Source organism: Tupaia chinensis, unplaced genomic scaffold (assembly GCF_000334495.1).
Source record: "Tupaia chinensis unplaced genomic scaffold, TupChi_1.0 Scaffold000187_1, whole genome shotgun sequence".
In the NCBI taxonomy this organism is placed as follows: domain Eukaryota; kingdom Metazoa; phylum Chordata; class Mammalia; order Scandentia; family Tupaiidae; genus Tupaia; species Tupaia belangeri.
The window spans coordinates 5,978,381-5,997,427 of NW_006159662.1; the positions used below are offsets into that span (position 1 = coordinate 5,978,381).

General features: G+C 44.2%; 1 protein-coding gene across 9 annotated transcripts in view; it reads left to right on the forward strand.

Annotated features, from left to right (window-relative positions):
* MARCHF10 (membrane associated ring-CH-type finger 10) overlaps nucleotides 1-19,047 on the forward strand; it is a 104,514-nt gene that overhangs the window by 38,361 nt on the left and 47,106 nt on the right. For all 9 annotated transcript variants that reach the window (XM_006146820.1, XM_006146822.1, XM_006146819.1 and 6 more), the window contains exon 4: nucleotides 11,342-11,513. In XM_006146820.1, coding sequence (XP_006146882.1) covers nucleotides 11,342-11,513 — 172 coding nt within the window. The remainder of the gene's footprint in view (nucleotides 1-11,341; nucleotides 11,514-19,047) is intronic.

The window sequence follows — 19,047 nt, forward strand, 5'->3', positions numbered from 1 at the left end:
CAATATTGAATACTTTTGGTGGCTATGGTAAATGGAATAACTTTTTTCAGTTCTATCTCAGTCTGCCTGTTATTCATATATAGAAATGCTATGAACTCATGATTTTAAAAATATATATATAATTTTATTTCATTCCCCTGAAATGTCTTAGAATGCCATCCCAAAAGGCATAGACATAGCTAGTACACAGTCACTAGTTGTGTTCATTTCTAACCAGGGCTTCTTGGAGAAATAGCAGATTCCAGGTCTGAAATAAAGTACAAAGTGAGAATATGATGTTTTATCATATCAAAAGGCAAAGAAATATTCAAAGATACAGTCAAAAGCCAACTTAAATACTCATCCACTCACCATTTTTAGTATATCTAAGCAACAAAAACTTTGATGAGGGACCAGCAGTTTGTTTGGTGGTTAAGGCACTAGATACCATATGGCCAGCTCCACAGTTTGAGTCCCAGAACAAGTGAATTGAAAGACAAACTGACATGTGTGAGTTCGTGCCCAAAATCCCAAGAAAAGAATGGAAGAGAAGGGATTGCAATATAGCCATTCCCTCTTTCTCACTTTTTCTCTCTTTGTTTCTCTCTTTTGCAAGCATACTTACTCCTGACAAAGTTCTTTAAATACACACACACACATACACACACACACACACATATATGTGAGATAATTGAATAAAACATCTTTAACATCTTGAGACCACAATGATGCTAAATAATACATAAATATGAGGAAAAAGAGAAAGGGGAGGAGAAAAGCATTTCTTGAGAGAAGAAAGCTAATACTCATAGAAGTGTAGAATTAGAATATCATCTTTTTGGGTCAGCCATGGTAGTGCTGCACAGTGGTGATGCAATGATCCACAAAAACGAGGCCACAGGGGAAGGTCTTGGGTTCACATTCCAAGGTCACTCTGAATGAGGGAGAGGCACACGCATGTGCCCATGAGTCTGGATGACTCGACTGGGGGTGTGTCATGGCTTGAAGACTCTGTTGGGGGTGACTTACTTTCAGAAAAAAATATAGAAGTAAGTGTTTAAAAAACCATTTTGCTGGGGCCAGCAGGTGGTGTAATGGTTAAGGTGTTAGACTCGCACATGGCTGACTGCAGTTCGAGTCCTGGACCTGGCAGCTTGAAACCACACTGGGCATGTGTGCATGCATGCCTAAAAACCCAAGAGGAGAATGGAGGAGAATGGATTGAGGCGTGGCCATCTCCCCTGAGAGGTGATTTCTCACTTTGTCTGTCTGTCTGTCTCTCTGTCTCTCCGTCCCTCCAGTGACCAAACATGCCCTATAGCAAAAATCACTCCAAAAAACAAAACAAAGTAATTTGGTACCTCAGTGTAATTATCAGTTCAGGAAAAACATAGCAAAACCTGCTAAAATAACCGAGTGAAATACTGTTCAGGAGTAGGCTAGTCAATCAGTGTCAAAGAATCATCTCACAGATTACCTACAAATTCCAAAGGGGGGGAAATACCTTTCCATTGGAGAAATCCAACATCTACCACTTACCATAGAGCTCAAACACAGCATTACCCATATTGGGAGGACCTCACAATGCACCTGCTGCTGTGTGATGTTGTAAGTAAGGACACCCCGCCACCTCTAACACTTTCACACCCAAAATGACTCACCTGAATCGTATTATGGGCAAACAGTCAAATTCAGAACATAAGACATTCTGTGAAACAGCTGGCTGGCTCTCTTCAAAATGGAAGAAAAACATGAAAATGGCAAAATTAGGTTAGAAAATTGTTCTAAATGAAAACTAAAGGACCATGATAACTATATATATAATACAGGCACTGTGATTGGAACACTGAGCTAACCAAATAGCTGAAAAGACATCTTGGGGACAACTGAAATGGAATCGTTCTGTATACTAGGTAATATTATAGAACTATTACATTTTCTTAGGTAAGATCATAGTATTGTGGCTTTGCAGGAGAATATTTTGGTAGAAGATTCATGCTCAGTATTTAGGAGTAAAGTGTCTTTGAAATTGCCCAGAAAGATGGAGATAGAGAGAGAAAGTGAATTGGCAAGGCAAAAGATAATAGGTATTTGAACTATTCTTTCAACTCCCGTGTAGCTTCAAAAATGTTCAAATTAAGATTTTTAAAAAATTATAGAAAGATATCTATCACTGCAGTGTATTATTTTTAATTTTTTAAAGAATGAATTTATTTAAATTTATTTATTTGACCAGAGAGGAACAGAGAGAGAGAGAGAGAAAGTGAGAGAGCAAGCTGCCAGGTCCGGGACTCCAATGCAGTCAGCCATGAGAGAGTCCAGGGCCTTTAACCTCCACACCACCTGCTGGCCCTGCTGCAGTCTATTTTTAAGTGAAACTGTATCTATAGCTTCATTTTATTTTTGTAAAAAAAGTTTGCATATACGTAAGTGTATATGTTAGAGTAATACTGTCATAACAAAGGGACCAAAAATGTGAGGGCTCAATCAAGATAGTTTATGTCTTGCACATGTCTCAGTCCTGGTTGAATGCAGGCAGCTTTTTCAGCACATGACTTTCTTTTTTGTTATTTTTTTTCCTTTTTTTTTAATTGCCAGAGGGCACATGCACCCACTAGGAAGCAAGAGAGAGAAAGCACCCCTCAATGGGACATATCATGCCGCACCTCCCACTTCCTCTATTTCTCCATCCTGTCAGGATCTCAGGCACAAATACACATGTGCCTGGCATGTTTTCCAAGCTGTCAGGGCTGAGACTGAAACCTGGTTGGCCATGTGGCATCCAGCTCCCACTGCACAGTGCCTCACCACTGTGCCATGAGGCCAGCCCAACACATAACCTTCAAAGTCACTGACGCAGTTCATAGGAAGAGGACAGGCAGAGTGTGGGGCCAGAGATTTTCTGTGAAGCAGGCTGCACATGGCACTTTTGCTTATGCCACCTGGTGAGACCTTCCCCCTGAGGCCATACCCCATTGCAGAAGAGGCTGAAATATTCGACATTTGGGCAGCTGCATCCCAACTTCAACTCATCACTTTAGAAGAGAATTTTTGTTTGTTTGTTTGAGAGGTTTTTGCTATAGGACGCATGTGCTAGCCAGAAAGACAGAAAGCGAGAAATCACCCCTCAGGGGCGTGACCATGCCATAGTCCCTTCTGGTCCATTCTCCTCTCAGGATCTTGGGCACACAAGCATGTACAAGTGCCCAGCATGAGTTTAAGCCACCAGGTCCAGGACTTGAACCGCAGTCAACAACGTGGGAGTCCAGCAACATAACCATTAAGCCAACTGCTGGTCCAAGCTTTAGAAGAGATTTTGGTGGAAAGCTAGTAGTCTCCCTCACAGTCATTAAAAAAGGATCTGAAAGAATACACACTAGCTTACAGCAGTTTTTATTTCAAGGTTAATGGGTTTTTGAATGTTTTAAATTTTCTTTCTTTATGCTTGACTTTATTTTTCCATTATAAACATGCATTTCTTTTGTAATAAAAGAATTACACTTTATAAAAATAAACCACTAAAACTACAAAGAGATTATTTCACTAGATGCTTTTTTTCTTCTCTTTCTGAAAGAAACATACGAGGTAGGTCTTAAAGACCACTCTAAGCATTCTTCTCTTACAGATTCCTTCCGTGGAACCCCAATTCCCTATCACATTTGGCTCTCAGTCCTTTACTTGATTCTCAGAGCCTCCCACAGTCTGACCACACTGTCCACCCCTCACACTCTGTTTCGGCCCCTTGCCTGACTGTCCTAGAATCATGCCAGCTTATTTCACTCCATCCATTCCTTGACTCACTCATTGCCTCCAGCCTAGCCAGATCGTGCTCATCCTGAGTCCCAGCGCACACCAATGCCTTCTTTTGACTTCCCATTTTCTCATGAATTTGATGGTCTTAGGAATTGGTGCAACTTAGCTTATCACTTGGATAAAGGTCATTTTGCATTTTGCTACTGAGACATTAATCTCACCTCTCCCGATGTGAGCTTCTTGTTTTATATTCCTTCCCAGTGCCCAGCATGGAGTTGAAGCCATAGTGGGTGCATGTGATACCTCTCAACTGACTCTCAGGTTTTCTGACCTACTACTTTGAGTAGGAAGTACTTTCCTCGATAGCCTCCATTTGGTGGCCAAGCCCTTTATGTTCTTCAGAGGCTCTTCTCAGCTAAAAGCGGGATATAAACTCAAATAAATGATAGAGGGGAAATGCACTGTATCAAAACCATACCTAACTTAAGGGTTGTCTCGATGTGCTACTGAACACTGCACTTCAGTGTTCACATCTTTTTTTAATGTCTTTTTAAATTTTTCTTCCTTTTTTTACTTTTTATTTGCTGGAGGATGCATATGCTCACCTGAGAGAGACAGAGAGTGACAGAGAAAGTGAGAAACACTCTGCATGGGCCATGCCACAATTCCTTTTCCGTTTCTCCTCTTACAATTTTGGGCATCATGCACATGCTCCCAACATGCTTTCTGGACTCCACTACATGTTGACCATGTGGGATCTAGCTGCCTTAACCACTATGCCACCGACTATCCCCAAATTTTTCGAACCCAGCAATTTTCTGGCCACATACTGCTTCCTTAGCCACTGCCCACCACATGAAACTCCCTCCCTTCTGCAGCCAGAGAGCACAAGTGTCCCAAGACTAAGAACCTGAAGTGTGGGAAATATCAGGTCACCAACCATGTGAACTGGATAGTGGCTTCTGCTTACACAAAGCATTGACTTGCATTGTAAGAAACACCTAGCAGGCGTCAGGAAACACGTCATGCCATTTCAGTAGCTAGTGCTTCTGAGGTTTGCTCAAGCAGCCATTCCATGGTGCGATGAATAGTGATCAGAAAGCTATTCTAAAATCCCACATGCCTCTTCTTCAGAGAGCAAGCCCAGTAGTGACCAGTAAGAGGATTTCATCACTGAGGCCTTGTCGCTAGTAGGCCAGGCCTCAGCCTGGGTCATTGCAACTTGCTACCAGGAGAATCAGAAAGTAGCCTGCAGGCAGGAGAGAGTTCTCTGCAAAACCTGATGGTAGAGACAGGTGCTTAGGATATTTATGCGTACGGCAGCCCAGCTGGCTCCAAAATATACCTTGAGACAAAATGGAGAGCGTGAGGGCTGCTTGTGTTGATTCTAGTGACGCTCAGCCCCACCTGGAAGACCAGTGGAAGTTAGCAACAGTTCAGTCAAGTGGATAGTACCCGAGTCCAAAAAACCAAAAGGAGTTCTTATCCTTCTTCTTTACTGTTGTTTAGTTTTACAGTTCTGGTAAATTCAAAATTGACTTGCACACATGTGAAGGATTTGTGCTGCTCTTAGAGTTTTTCTGGGCAAGAGAAAGTTTAACCTGCTTCATGCTATAACAGCACCCTATGTAGAACATATTTTATATTTCTTGAATACATAAGGATAAACATCTAGGCCAGCTGGTGACATGATAGTTAAGACAGCTGGAGTCCACATGGTTGACTGCACAGTTCGAGTCTCAGACCTGGCAGCTTGAAAATCATGCTGGGTGCAGATGCATACGTGCTCAAAATCCCAGGCGGAGAATGGAGGAGAGGGATCGGAGCATGGCAATCACCTTGGGGGGTGGTTTCTCACCCCTTTCCCATTCTGCCTGTGAGTACACTCCCTCTGTAGCAAAAACAAACTAAAAAGGTAAACACCCTACCTAGAATGCCCTCTACTCCCTAAGGCAGGTTCTGTGTTTGTGGCACAATTTGAATGTGGACTTTAGGGACAGCACCTGAAGATGCTGATTTTCACACAGTCCCTTGGCTAGCCTTCCCATGTTGTCACTTTTTTTTTGTTTGTTTATTTGGAGAGGTTTTTGCTATAGGGCACGTGCACTCTCCAGAAAGACAGAGAGAGAGAGAGACAGAAAACGAGAAATCACCCCCCGGGGGTATGACGATGCCACAATGCCTTCTTCTCCATTCTCCTCTCAGGATCTTGGGCACACACGCACATGTGCTCGGTATGAGTTTAAGTCACCGGATCCAGGACTCAAACCGCAGTCGAATAATGGTAATCCAGCAACATAGCCATTATGCTAACTGCTGGTCCCATGTTGTCACTTTTTGATTGTCGAGGTTTGTTGCCTTCATCACACTCTTGCATACTCTCGTGAGACTGAATTTATTTCAAATGTAATAAAAGCCTCATCTTTCTCTGGCACCAGCTTCATACTACTCTTTGCCCATCCCTCCTATTCTCAGCAAGTCATGCTCTGGTCTACACTATGTCCCAAGATCTGCTTCACCCAGCCTTCCATCACATGACACATGGAAAAAATGGGATTTGGACACATCAATCAAAATTCAGTAGGACACCTCGGGGGAGGGACAAAGGTGCATACCAGCTGAGAATCAATTTCCTGGGTCTTGGAAAGGAGCCATAAGCCAAGAATTAGAAAACAACTTCAGTCTTGTCTGTCCCCAACTCCTTTAGTCCACTTGCTCTCCTGAGCATCTCAGTTCATTGTCACCTTCTCATTTCAGACTCAATATCATTGTGTCCCGGTTTTTAAACTCTAGTTGTCCTCACATTCCAAAGGAAATACATTCTACTTCTTAGCTCTTGGGTCTCCATCTTTCAGAAGCTCCAACTTGGGCCATGACATGAAGTCATTACTTCCATGCCCAGGGCCACTTACATTTCCTAATGACTCTTATTCTGAACTTTCGAAAGAGCCTCTCCCTGGGCAATGTCATAGCTCTACTTTATTAGGTATGAGGCCAGAAGAGCAAGTTCAGGATCTTTGGGAAACTTGAAATACAAAAATGGTAATACTCCAGAAAATAATAAGTCATGCTCTGGTCTATACTGTGTCCCAAGATCTGCTTCAACTAAGTTATTTTGACAATAACTTATTTTAGTTAACATGACTTTATTTGGGCTTCTATCAAATCCCCAACAGAGAACTTAAAGTATACTCATGTATCATTTAAGTTGGTTATTAAATTTTGTTTTGCTTTGTTTGTTTTTTAATGACTTAGGCTTTGATTTTAAAAGACAGAGTTGGTTTAGTTCCCCAAAGGAACAGCAACATTCTGTCGCCTCCACCTCCATGTGACATTTTAACTTAGGAACATTATAGGGAAGAAATAAAATTTGTAATGACTTTTCAAAATTATAAGAGGCAATGATGCAATTTAAAAATGAACTTTAAATTAAAAAATTATTATTGCTCAATAATCTTTAAGTGTTATTAAATACTTGCTCTTTGAAGTTTACTGTCTGAAAAAATGCACCATATTTTCTTAAGACTAGATAAATTTCAACTGGCTCTTTGTACAACTCCCATAAATTGTATAGCCTGGAGGAGGAATTGAGAGTCTGGTGAAGGAACTGGCTTGTCTCTCCATTCATACCCCTTTGGAATAGATGAGAGTCAATAGAAATTTTCATTGGACTTTTGGCTTTGTTTTAAAAAACAAAGTAGTGGCTAGTTAATGTTCAGTTAATTTTTAAATTGGTTGAACATGACATGAATTAACAGCTAATTATAAAAGCCAACCCTTGAGGACCAGCAGTTGGTATAATGGTTAAGATGCTAGACTCCCACATGGTTAACCCCAATTTGAGTCTCGGATCTGGCAACTTGAAAAATCATTTTAGATGCATATGTGTGTGCCCAAAACTCTGGGAGGAGAATGGAGGAAACGGGATTACAGTATGGTCATTCCCCCCACCCCCCAGTGATTTCTCACTTTCCCTCTCACTGTCTCTATCTCTATCTGGCAAATGCATGGGCCCTTTGGCAAAAACTTGGGGGGAAAACAAAAGCGAGACAGTAACATGACAGCATGGCCATCCCCTTTGTGGGTGATGTTATGTGGATACAGTGCTGTTCTATGTACTTGTTGTAACTCATTTGGTCCTTATGAAACCATCAAAAAATAGATACTGTTGTTTACAGATGAGAACATATACAATGTAGAAAAATGAACTAAGGGAATGCCACACACTATGTGCAAGAGCTGGATTCACTTCGGGGAACTGGGCTTTAGTCTCACATACCATGCTTTGGTGCCAGAATTAATTACTACAACTTCTCCCAATTGGGGAATCATCTCTCCAGATGGTATGATGGGTCAGGAGAGAGGATAGATGAGATTGGCTGAGAATTTGAGAGGACACAAATAAAGACAAAATAGTTGACGTGATTTGTTTAAGATTACTCAGTGAGGCAAGCAGGACAGGGTCCTGAGCACTTTCATAAGTATTATAGTTCTTGCCATCGGCCTGTACACCCACTAGCTGCAATTTCTGAATTCTTATGAATGATTAGGGGCCAGTCCCATAGCCCAGTTGTTTAAAGAGCCAGATACCACATGACCAACTGTGGGGTTCAAATTCTAGTCCCAATAGCTTAGAAAATATGCTGGGCACATGTACATGTTAGCCCCCGATCCCTACAGGATGGAGAAATGGATGAGAAGGAATTGCAGCATGACTGTGCCCCACTCCCTCTCCCTCTGTCTCTCTCTAGCAAGTGCACATGCCCTCTGGCCATTAAAAAACATAGGGAGAGGGCAGCAGATGGCCTGGTGGTTAGGACACTGGACTCCCATATGGCTGACTTGGTTCAAGTTCCAGACCCAACAGCTTGAAACATCCAGTGTAAGTGCACGCATGCCCAAAATCCCAAGAGGAGAATGGAGGAGAAGAGATTGTGGCATGGCCATCCACCTGTGGGGTGATTTCTTGCTTTCTGTCTCTCTGTCTCTGTCTTTCTGGCGAGTGCACGCACCCTATAGCAAAAATCTCTCTTAAAAAAAAAAAAGAAGAAAAAGAAGAAGAAAAAGATGGGGCCAGCAGTTAGTGTAATGGCTATGTGTCTGAACTCTCCCATATAGTCGACCGCGGTTCGAGTCCTGGACCCGGTGGCTTAAACTCATGCCAGGCGCATGTGCATGCGTGCCCAAGATCCCGAAAGGAGAATGGAGGAGAGTTGCAGTGTGGCCATCCCCTCAGGGGGTGATTTCTTGCTTTCTGTCTCTCTGTCTCTGTCTTTCTGGCGAGTGCACGCACCCTATAGCAAAAACCTCTCAAAAATAAAAATAAATAGAAAGAAAGAAAGAAAAGAGAAGAAAGAATTTTAAAAAGAAAGATAATCAGCACCTAGAAGTAAGGTTGATGGAACCAGGCCCTAGAGAAGGATGTACTTGGAATGCAGGTGCACAGCGGCCCCATCCATAACAGGCGTGGCTTAACTGGCCAAGCTTTCTTTCACTCTTCAGCACCTACTAAAGGCTTGAAGGAAGGATAAACATGGCTTAACACCCACCCAACACAAAGTCTCTTCATCAAGTCCTCCCAGCTCATCACTTTGCTTGCCTGGAGCAAGCAAAGAATCCCAGTCCTGGCTGGGGGTGACGGGGGATGGGTGTGCTAATGTTAGCAAACACCTGCTCCTGCTGCGGCAGCCACAGCGTTGATAGTCTTAGCCTGGACCGTTTTTCCTGCCTTTCTGCTGACTGGCAACACCGGGCTGGAGAGGCAGCCTCTGTCAGACTTGTCAGCCCACGAAAGTGAGCTGTGTGTGTGAGAAATTCTGTCCCGTGCTCACTGATGTGACTGTGCCTTCCGGGACCCAATTACAACAGCAGTCTTGTGCGTTGTAATTAAAGTTTGCCCACATTTTCCTTTCCAGGAGTGGGGAACTTATCTCATGTTCAGACATGACCAAATGTTTCATCTTTGACATTTCAGAATGATGTTCAAGGAGTGCTCTGAAATTGCAGAATTGAAAGAGAAAAGGGAGAGCCATCAATCCATCGTCCTGTCCTTTTCCTCTCCCATTAACCGAGGGTGGTCTGTTGTCTGAAAATATATGGCGAAAATAATTATTTGTTGGATGATTATATCCAAACTCTAAATTAAAAAGAAAAGTTACCATCTGAAAGGATAATCATCGGTCCACCTGTAGATTTATACTAACTTCTTTACAGAAGACTGACAAGTAGGGTGGTTTTTTTTAAGAGTTTAGTTTGTCTTACTTTACACCCAATCATTCAAAGCTATTCAGAGTATTTTCCTGAGTCAGGAGCCTGTAAAATGAAAATGCCACAACTGTCAGGGAGAACGATGAGCAAGATCAATACACGTTGCAACATTTGGGGAGGTGCCAGGGCTATTAATTTAGCACTCTATGTCTGCAAAACCACATTTTCAGAAGACCTTCTAGTACTGAATTAATGTACAGTGTAGGAAAACTAGTGACCCTCCTCATTCTCCCTCCCCAGATGTGTGTGTGTGTGTGTGTGTGTGTTGGGGGTGGGGAGGAACCTTTTGATTTAGTTTGCTGCAGAAGAAGAGCCTAGCAAACCATGCTAACACCAGAACCTAAAACCCTAAGTCTGTACTTAAATCACCCTTTGGGACCAGGTTTCTGATGGTCCTTTACAGTGTTTTTATCGTTCTTTTGGGTGGGTATAAGCGTGGCCAAGTATTAAAACTGTTGCCTGCCTGGATAATTTGTATTACATCTGCAAGACTGTGTTGAGATACTCTGACACCGCAGGAACTGTGATTTGTCCCTGCTTAGATTTATAGTGACTTCTTTATAGAAGACTGGCAAGTAGGGGACTTTTCACAAAAAGATTAGTCTGTCTTAGTTTGCATCCAATGATTTCAGAATATCGAAACTGAGTCTGATTTCATCAGTCTCCACTGCACCGCACTATCCAAATTTCCTTGGCATTGTCAAGTATATGATTAACATAAGGAACACTTTTTTTCCCTCTCATTGCTAAAGTAGTTCAAATAACAAGCAGCAAGAAGTTTAAAGGAATTAATGTTTTTCCTCCTGCTTTCATTCGTAGCTTTAACATGGTCATCAAATTACTTAAGAGTCAGAAATGCTTTCTTTTCATAATATTCTGCAAAACAGACTTGTTAACTTTGTTATTTCTTTTTTTCCCTAAGTTTCTCTTCCTTATTAATAATTGAGCATGTACACATGTGAGTATGTGAGAGAGAGCAGGAGAGAGGGAAACGCCCTCCAGGGTCAGGTCACACTGCGACCCCCCTCCTCCAGTCCTCCAGTCCATTAGGTCTTGGACACTCACACACATGCCTGGCCTGGAGTGTTTCATGCTGACCAGGCCAGAGGCCTTGGTCACCATGTGGGAACAGATTATTGCTATGCTGGATCTTCTATTGTCATTTCTAAATTGATCCTCAAAGTCTATCATAACCTCACTGGAGTGGGGGCACGTTGAGAATGGCAGGAAGCCCCAGCATTACTGCTGGAAGGGCCACTGCATGTGCCTCATTTTTTTCCCTCTGCCTAGCGAAGGTGCCCTACTTGGCCACTAATACTCAGATTCCTTTCATTTTTGGTAGAGTTCTGGTGAGGAGGATCCTCTAAGTGAACCAAGAGCATCTACCAAGACGTGTACAGTTAAGTGTGATTCCAGACTTCCTGCAATTGACCAAACAGTAGTGAAGCAGAAACATAAAAGCACCATGACTCCCAGGAAACCAGAGAAAGTGGGCCCCAGCAAGCCCTCTCCAGGTGAGTTTATTGAAATTTGCAGAATCTTAAATCCTAGCATGAAAGACAACAGCAATCGAAACAGTGGAATTGGCTAAATCGAGTGTTTTCCAAGGGGCTAATTCAAGTTTCAGAAGGTCAGTCATCCTAAGCAAAAGTTAAAATTAATTTCAGAGCAGAACACCAGGTCCAGGAGGCGTGAATTATGCAAAGTAACTGTGTCCACTGCTCGCATTTTCTGCCTGATCCTTTTCTTTGTGTGGCATTGGCCTGGAATTGCTGTCTTTTCATCTTCTTCACCCTTCTTAGGGTATAAAGGCGTTTTGGCCCCAGGTATCAAGTTTTATGACTCAAGGAAGAGCATGAAGAGGAGCTTTCAAAAGCATCTCAATGGCATAATTTATAGCCGAGAGAGAAAGTAATAAAGTCCTCCAGTTCTGGGTTTGTCCTCTCAGGGAAAAAGGGAGCTTGATAAATCCTCCCTTTTGTGCAATTTGGTAAATAATTCACTCTCTCGCCGCCTTTGAAGCCACTAGTCTTCCGCTTGGGGCAGGAGTGACTTAATAGTATCCAGAAAGGGGCTAAAATCAACGGGAAGTTAGAGTCCCTCAGGCTGCTCCCCATCAAAGCCCACATCTGTAGGACACACTGGGTTCCTCCGGGAACTGACGTCTAAGTTGCAGTAGCTGGTCAGAAAGGTCTGCCTTCTGCTCTGGGTCAAAAAGGAAGGATCCAAAGAAGCTGCCAAAGAATTCATAAATAGTGTGCAACTCATTAAAATCCAAATCACAGTTCTTTCTAACCCTGAATAGCTCCTGTCATGCAGCCACCCGTCCAGTGAAACCTTAATGCATTTTTAGAAAATGGCAGCTTTCACTCAGATTAACCACCCACATTTTGTTGCTTTAATGAAGTCAAAAACCAAATCGACTCCTGAGATGATGCCCTCTCAGGCGAAGCCCCAACTCTTCCTTCTTACTTAATCAGGGAAAAGTATCATCAGAGTTCCCGTCTTGTTTTAAAGACTGTTAGCAGGAAGGCGGCCTTTTTTTCTTCAGGTTTTTGTCATAAGAGGAATTAGGCTTTTAATGCAGGCGATAAAGGCTGAATAGAGCAGATAAGGTCGGTCTACAAAGATTTCAAAATTCATGTTGTGATTTATTGAGCTGAAAATGTTCTTAATTGCAGAAATTTAAATAATGCAACCCCATTCATTTAGTGTAATTTTTAGCCTTCTTACGAAAACTGGGTGGCTGCTGGCATTGTGTCCTTTGTCATCTATGGAGAAAAATCATTAAAATGAGCATTTTAGGCCCACTCAGTGATTTGGCTTGTCTGATTAATACAGATGTTTCTCAGACTGAGCAAGCTCCATATGGAACTTACAACGTTGACAAAAAGGGTAAATAATTCACTTTATATTCTATAAAACATGGAATCTGAAGAATTATCAGACTGGAAAACACCGAGTTTCAGGCAAGAGAGCCAAGTTGGCAGAAAGATAACTATTGCGTCAAGTGAGAGATGTTACTTATAGCATAAGCCTTTACAAACTGCCAGCTTCGTCAGTGTTGAATGGCTCTAGGCCCTGTCCAAGACCCGTGCGGTCACAAGCTGAGCTGTGGCCTGCCTGTCCCGGAAGCATAGCAACCCTGGTGACTGATGTCAGTTGCTACAGAAGACAAATTGATTTCACAGCCATCTGGGTTGATCAAGAAGCTGGCTAGAAGGAAAATATTGGTGTCTTAAGAACTATTTGTTGTACACGTGCAGACTCACCCTTGGAGTCCCCGGATTACTACAGCGGAATGAGAACCTAGAGGCATGCTGAGAATTTAAGCTGAGTGTGTTCAGGAAATGTCCAAGTGGGTGGTGGTGACAATGCAGACAATTCAGATTAATACCCTGCTATTACAGAAAGAGGATTTGGAGGCCACCCCATGGCCTGGTGATTAAGGGAGTCAGATCCCTCATGGCCAACCAAGCAGTTTGATCCCCAGCCCCAGTGGCTTAAAAAAAAAACATGTCAGGCACATGTGTCTGTGCCCCAAATTCCAACAGGATGGAGAAATGGAAGAGAAAGGATCGAGGTGACCACCCCCCATGAGAGTGCTTTCTCCTTCGCTCTGTCTCTTTGTCTGTCTTTGGTGAGGGCACACACCCTCTTGCAAATTCAAAAAAGCAAAAGGGGATTTAGTATATGAATTATCTGAACACATTGATCTAAGTCACTAAGCACACTGAATTTCCTGCTTTTCTTCACCTCGGTAGAGAAATATTTTCTAAAGCACTTGGGGGATGATCCAAAGTTGGCAGTGAGTCGCCAAAACGTCTTTCCATCTCAAAGCCGAGATTCGGTGCAAAACCAAAGCACTGAGCATGGAGAAGCCCCTCCGCCTTGTAGGCTGGCCTGCGTGTACAGTATTATGTCAGGGCTTTGGCCGAATAAAACTGTGCAGCTGGGCCATGTGGCCTGGCTCCCTGCACACCTACATCATGATGATCCACGTCACAGAACGGGGGCTTTCCTTGTGTGTGAACTGCCATCTCGAACCTCTAAAACGGCTATTCACGCTGCAGAAGCTATCTGTGCCCTCTATATATAGATGGAGACGGCATCCGATTCTCATCATTTCCTACACTGTACTAGAAGGAATTCACACATTTAAATTAAGTGCGGATATTCCGGGGAGCTGTTTCTAGATGGCTCGATGTGTGATGTTCCTTGCTGTCTCTCTCCGTGCAGGGGAGCTTTGGTTTCTGGGCAAGCACTTCGGAGTCAAAATGCTTTTATTAGCCTCTGGGCCCCATTTTTTATTTGCCATGGCCATTTGGGCAAGTAACTTCTCTGTGCCTCAGTTTCTTCATCTGTAAAATGGGAGTAAAAGCAGATCCTTCCGGCAGTGACGACTTACTGATAAAACATATGCTCAGTCATTAAAACAGTCCCTGACACTTGCAGTCATTCCAAAATTATGGCATGACGATATCTAGCACAGGAGATTAGCATTTAGTAAGAGGAATGGACTAGAAAACTTTGTCTTAGGTTGTATTTCCCCCACACACATGCTATCTTTTATTTTTTTTTCCTTCATGAAAAAATCAGAGTTGTATTTTTAAAATCTCTACATGAACGCAGGTACAGACACTTTACCACATTCTTGAGTTTCCAACGTAAAACACCAAATGGAAAGAAGTGAGTAATCACAAAGCATTCACCAAGCCAGAGATACGCTTTATCTCCACAAAGACGTGGGAATTCAGGCAGCGAGTCAAGACCCAGTGGGTCTGACGTGCCGTTGATTCAGAAATCCTACTTCGTGACCAAGGTGAATGCTGGGGTAGGGTGAGAAATAAGCTGGCTGAGGTACACATTCTTATTTCAGAATTCTGTGCAGATTGGTGAGATGCAGTGCAACCAGCAGGCCCAGCAGGGACAGGGACATTTGAGAAGCTGTGGTGGCCCCGACTCCTGCCTGCCCTCAAGTCTTCTCCAGCCCCCACCTGAGTTGGAAAGAAGCTATTTCTCCTTTCTAGGACACGGAGAGGTGGGGGGCATCCAAAGGCCATGGGGCTATGAGAGTCTGGCTCCTCAGGCCCTAATGCACTTGCTCCCCAATGGGCAGGCCCTGGGAGGCAAGTGTGCCCTCTCCTGCCCTCTGTTCCCACCTGGAGCTTGGGCACAGCCCCTTAGTTATGTGCCAGGAACACAGATCTGGATGAAGTCTTATGAGCATGCTTCCAGACTCTTACCCTTTAAAACAAAGCCAAGCACTCTGAAATTACCCTCACTCATTACCGAGTTCAACGTTAGTCATTACCAGATGCAGATCCGTAGGAGTTGCGAGACCTATTTCGCCTTACTGCAGCTTATTGTGAAGACGTGTTCCTCACAAAACCAAGAAAAGGCGGTGGATTCTGATTTTAAGATAAACATCTAAAATAACTGTGGTCTTGTTTGGATTGGAAAATATTTATTTGAAGCGCAGCCTGGAAGGGAAATTTGAGGGCAAATATTAAATTTTCATAATTTACCTTCTAAATAAATTCTGTTGAAGATTTTTCCCTAAAAGGCTAAGATTAGTGGGTTTCCCAGCAAGTTCAGTCGGTGTTCAACAACTTTCCAAGTTAGCCACCCAAGTTAGAAAAAATAAAATAAAATAACTTAAGTTGATAGTCCCATATTTTTATAAAGAATTCTAGGGACCAGCAGTTAGCGTAATGGCTATGTCGCTGGACTCCCACATAGTCGACCGTGGTTCAAGTCCCGGACCCGGCGGCTTAAAACTCACGCCAGGCGCGTGTGCGTGCGTGCCCAAGATCCTGAGAGGAGAGTGGAGGAGAAGGGATTGCGGTGTGACCATCCCCCCTGGGGGGGGTAATTTCTCGCCTTCTGTCTCTCTGTCTGTCTGGAGAGCGCACACACCCTATAGCAAAAACCTCTCCAAAAAAAAAGAATTCTAATGCTCAGTTATTTATAATGATGCATCTGAGATGGAGGGATTTCAGGGGTGTCACAGAGCCCAGAATTTGAATCCTGGCTTAGAATCCTGGTTCTACCACTTTGTAGCCCTGCAAATATGAGCTGATGACTTCTCTGAACTCAGCTTCCTCATCAGTAAAATGGAGTTATTACCTATCTCACCAGCTAAACAGATGGATTAAAACCCTGGGTACAGACTAGTTTGTAGCTTTAGGTAAAGGTTAATCCCAGGTTTTCCTCTGTTTATACAGCCTGCTCTAACCCCACCTGCTGCCCCAGGTTTAGTATCTCTGTAACTGCTAGACCAAAGAAACTAGTTTGACATGTTGAAGACATAATTGGATTGTAAAAAGTCTTAACTTTTTGATCATTAATGAAGTCATCTTTTTATCGATACCCATGGGGATGCTAGCAAATATATTCAACTGCCCCCGCTGTCCCAGGGTGTATGATACCAGGGCGAACTGGTTTTCTCATCCACGGCTCATTCATTCAGCACTTCATTTACTGTGTGCTCACCTGCTAGGCATGAATAGAGAGAGAATATACACAGGGTTACCCTCCAGGGGCTCACAGTCTAGTAAGTGGGCAGGACACCCGCAGGGAGAAGCTATGACACTCAAATGACCAAGGTAAGTCCTAAGTGTTCGTGGGGATGAATGAGGAGGGTGAAAATCCTGAAGGTCAGGGCATGTAGTCAGATCAAGAGGGCAAGAAAGGTGTACCCAATGGGGGGTACTGAGTCAGGAAAGAGAGACAGAGAGTAAGGAAGAGGGAGAGAGAGAGACAGATAGACATCAAGGAGTCATAAATAGCCTAGTGCCTCATGCCCCCAGGTGTCCCTAGCCTAGTAGCAGAGGCATCAGTTGAGAGATTGTAAGAAATGTAGAACCTCAGGGCCCCAGCCCTGACGTCCGGGATCAGAATCTGCACTTAAGATCTCTGGGATATTCACAGGCACATTTGATTTTGAGACGCTCTCGTTCAAGGTCAGGTTACAACTTAGGAAATGTAGAATGTAATGCTGAGGCCCTATAGGTAGCCAAGGACGAGGTCGCCAAGGAGTGATGGAGCCTCAGTCATCGAAAGGGTCTACCCTGGGAGGTCAGGCAATCAGGCTGGCATTTTTAAAAAGCTGACTGGCTGAAGCGTGGAGAAAGGGCTGCCTGGGAGAGTGAGGACGGCCAGACATAGCCAAGGGACCAGCCGAGCAGTAGCTGCAGCGGATCCAGGGAGAAGGGTTTCAGCGGATCCAGGGAGAAGGGTTTGACCTGGCAGGGGGGGACAGGGAAGAGGGCATGGGCTAGAAGGATGTTGAGGGAAGTAAGCTAGGAAGCACTTGGTAACTTGGATGCAGGGATAAGGAAAAAGGAAGAATCAAAGGGAACTCTGGGATCTGGCCCAGAAAACAAGGCCACAGGAGGTAGTTTGTTTTTGCCAAGACTGAGAAGATCCGTTCTGTGAGTATTATCTTTGAGGTACAGGCAGGACAGCCAGGTGCAATGCCAGGAGGTGCCTGGATACCCAGGTTGGCTGCTCAAGTGACTAAGAGTTTGTCGAAACCACAAAAACCCCCCTATGACCATGGTTGGAGTAAGATGAGGGATGATGAAGAAGCTTTGAGAGGTCAGAACAGTTAAGGGAAGAACAGAAGACAACTCTGGAAAGAAGTGAACCACCGCAGGAGCCATTCAGGAAGGAAGGAAGGAGTGAACCATATCTACTCCAGTCCTCTGTAGCAGGACACTAGGCCTGAGACCCTTCCATTGCAAGTAATGATTTTCAACAAGATGATTACAATGACGGCATGTTAGAATTGGAACTGATATTAGTTGTGGCATTTCCAAACTTCTCTGATAATAAGACTCACCAGGGAGGTACTTCATTAAAATATAAACTGCCCCTTCCCCTCCCTGACCCAGGGCACCAGAATCTCCAATAAGGGAGATTTGCGGAAGTGGGTTAGAAAGCGCACTACAGATGATTCTCATCCCAGAACTTTGAGCAACTGTCTGAAGCCTTGCTGCTCAAACTTCAGTGTTGGTGAGAAACACCTGGGGAGCTTGATGAAGTCCAGGTTCTGATTCCGTAGGCTCGGGTGGGTTGAGATTCTGCATTTCTAAGAAGCTCCCTGAAGATGCCCATGCTGCTGGTCTAAGGACCACCCTTGGGAGGAGCAAGACTAGAGAAAACACCTGTCTCATTTTGCAGATGAGGAAGCAGGTCTGAGAAGGTAAGCGACTGATTCAAGGTGACCTCGCTGACTAGCGGCAGAGCTAAGATTTATCAGGCATGTGGGAGTTGCTCTGAATCCTGAAGCCATCAGATGCCCGTGTTTTGCCCCCAGCAAGGCTGGCAGTTTGGGGAGGTTAGTGATGAAGTCATTAGCTTTGCTTCGACACCTCTCTTGTCCACCTGCTTCCCTCCTTGGCTCTGCTCTCTTCCCACGATCCCCCCAGCATCTCTCTGCTTCTTCCTCTTTTCCTGAGCTTCCCCTCTGCAGCAGAGAGGCCAAATTAGGGCATGACCACAACCTCCTGCCAGGGGCAGCTGGAGGATTGGGGAAGAGAGCCTGACCGAAGTGAGACCCTGCAGGCCACCATCTGTGGCTGCCAGAACAGCTCATTAGACCGGCGGTGGGAGATGAGGAAAGGCTGGTGTGCTGCCACCCGGCTGCCCAGGAACTTACTGCGAAAGAACGTCCCTGCATCTGTCAGGGATGCCAAAGACTATTGGCTGCAGAGAGGCATGATGGTATTGGCGTTTCCCTTGGTTAATGCCTCAGTGACTCTAAGCATGAGCGAGGTGCCCCCTGAGCAAGAGCCAGACCTGGAGACCCCACCTGCAGCCCCGAAGACCAGTTTTTGAGTTTGATTCATTCAGTTTTTGACGTCCTTTCCCACCATGAGTGCTGCTTCCTGATGACTCTTTTTCTTTTGTGCAGGTGACAGCAGCGAGCACCCCCTGTTCTGTGTTGAATATTCCCCTTACTGCTCCGTCTTTGCTTTCTCTCCTGTCCTGCAGCCCAATGCCAGTTACTGCTGCCTCCTCCTGCCACTAGTGCCCCCTGCT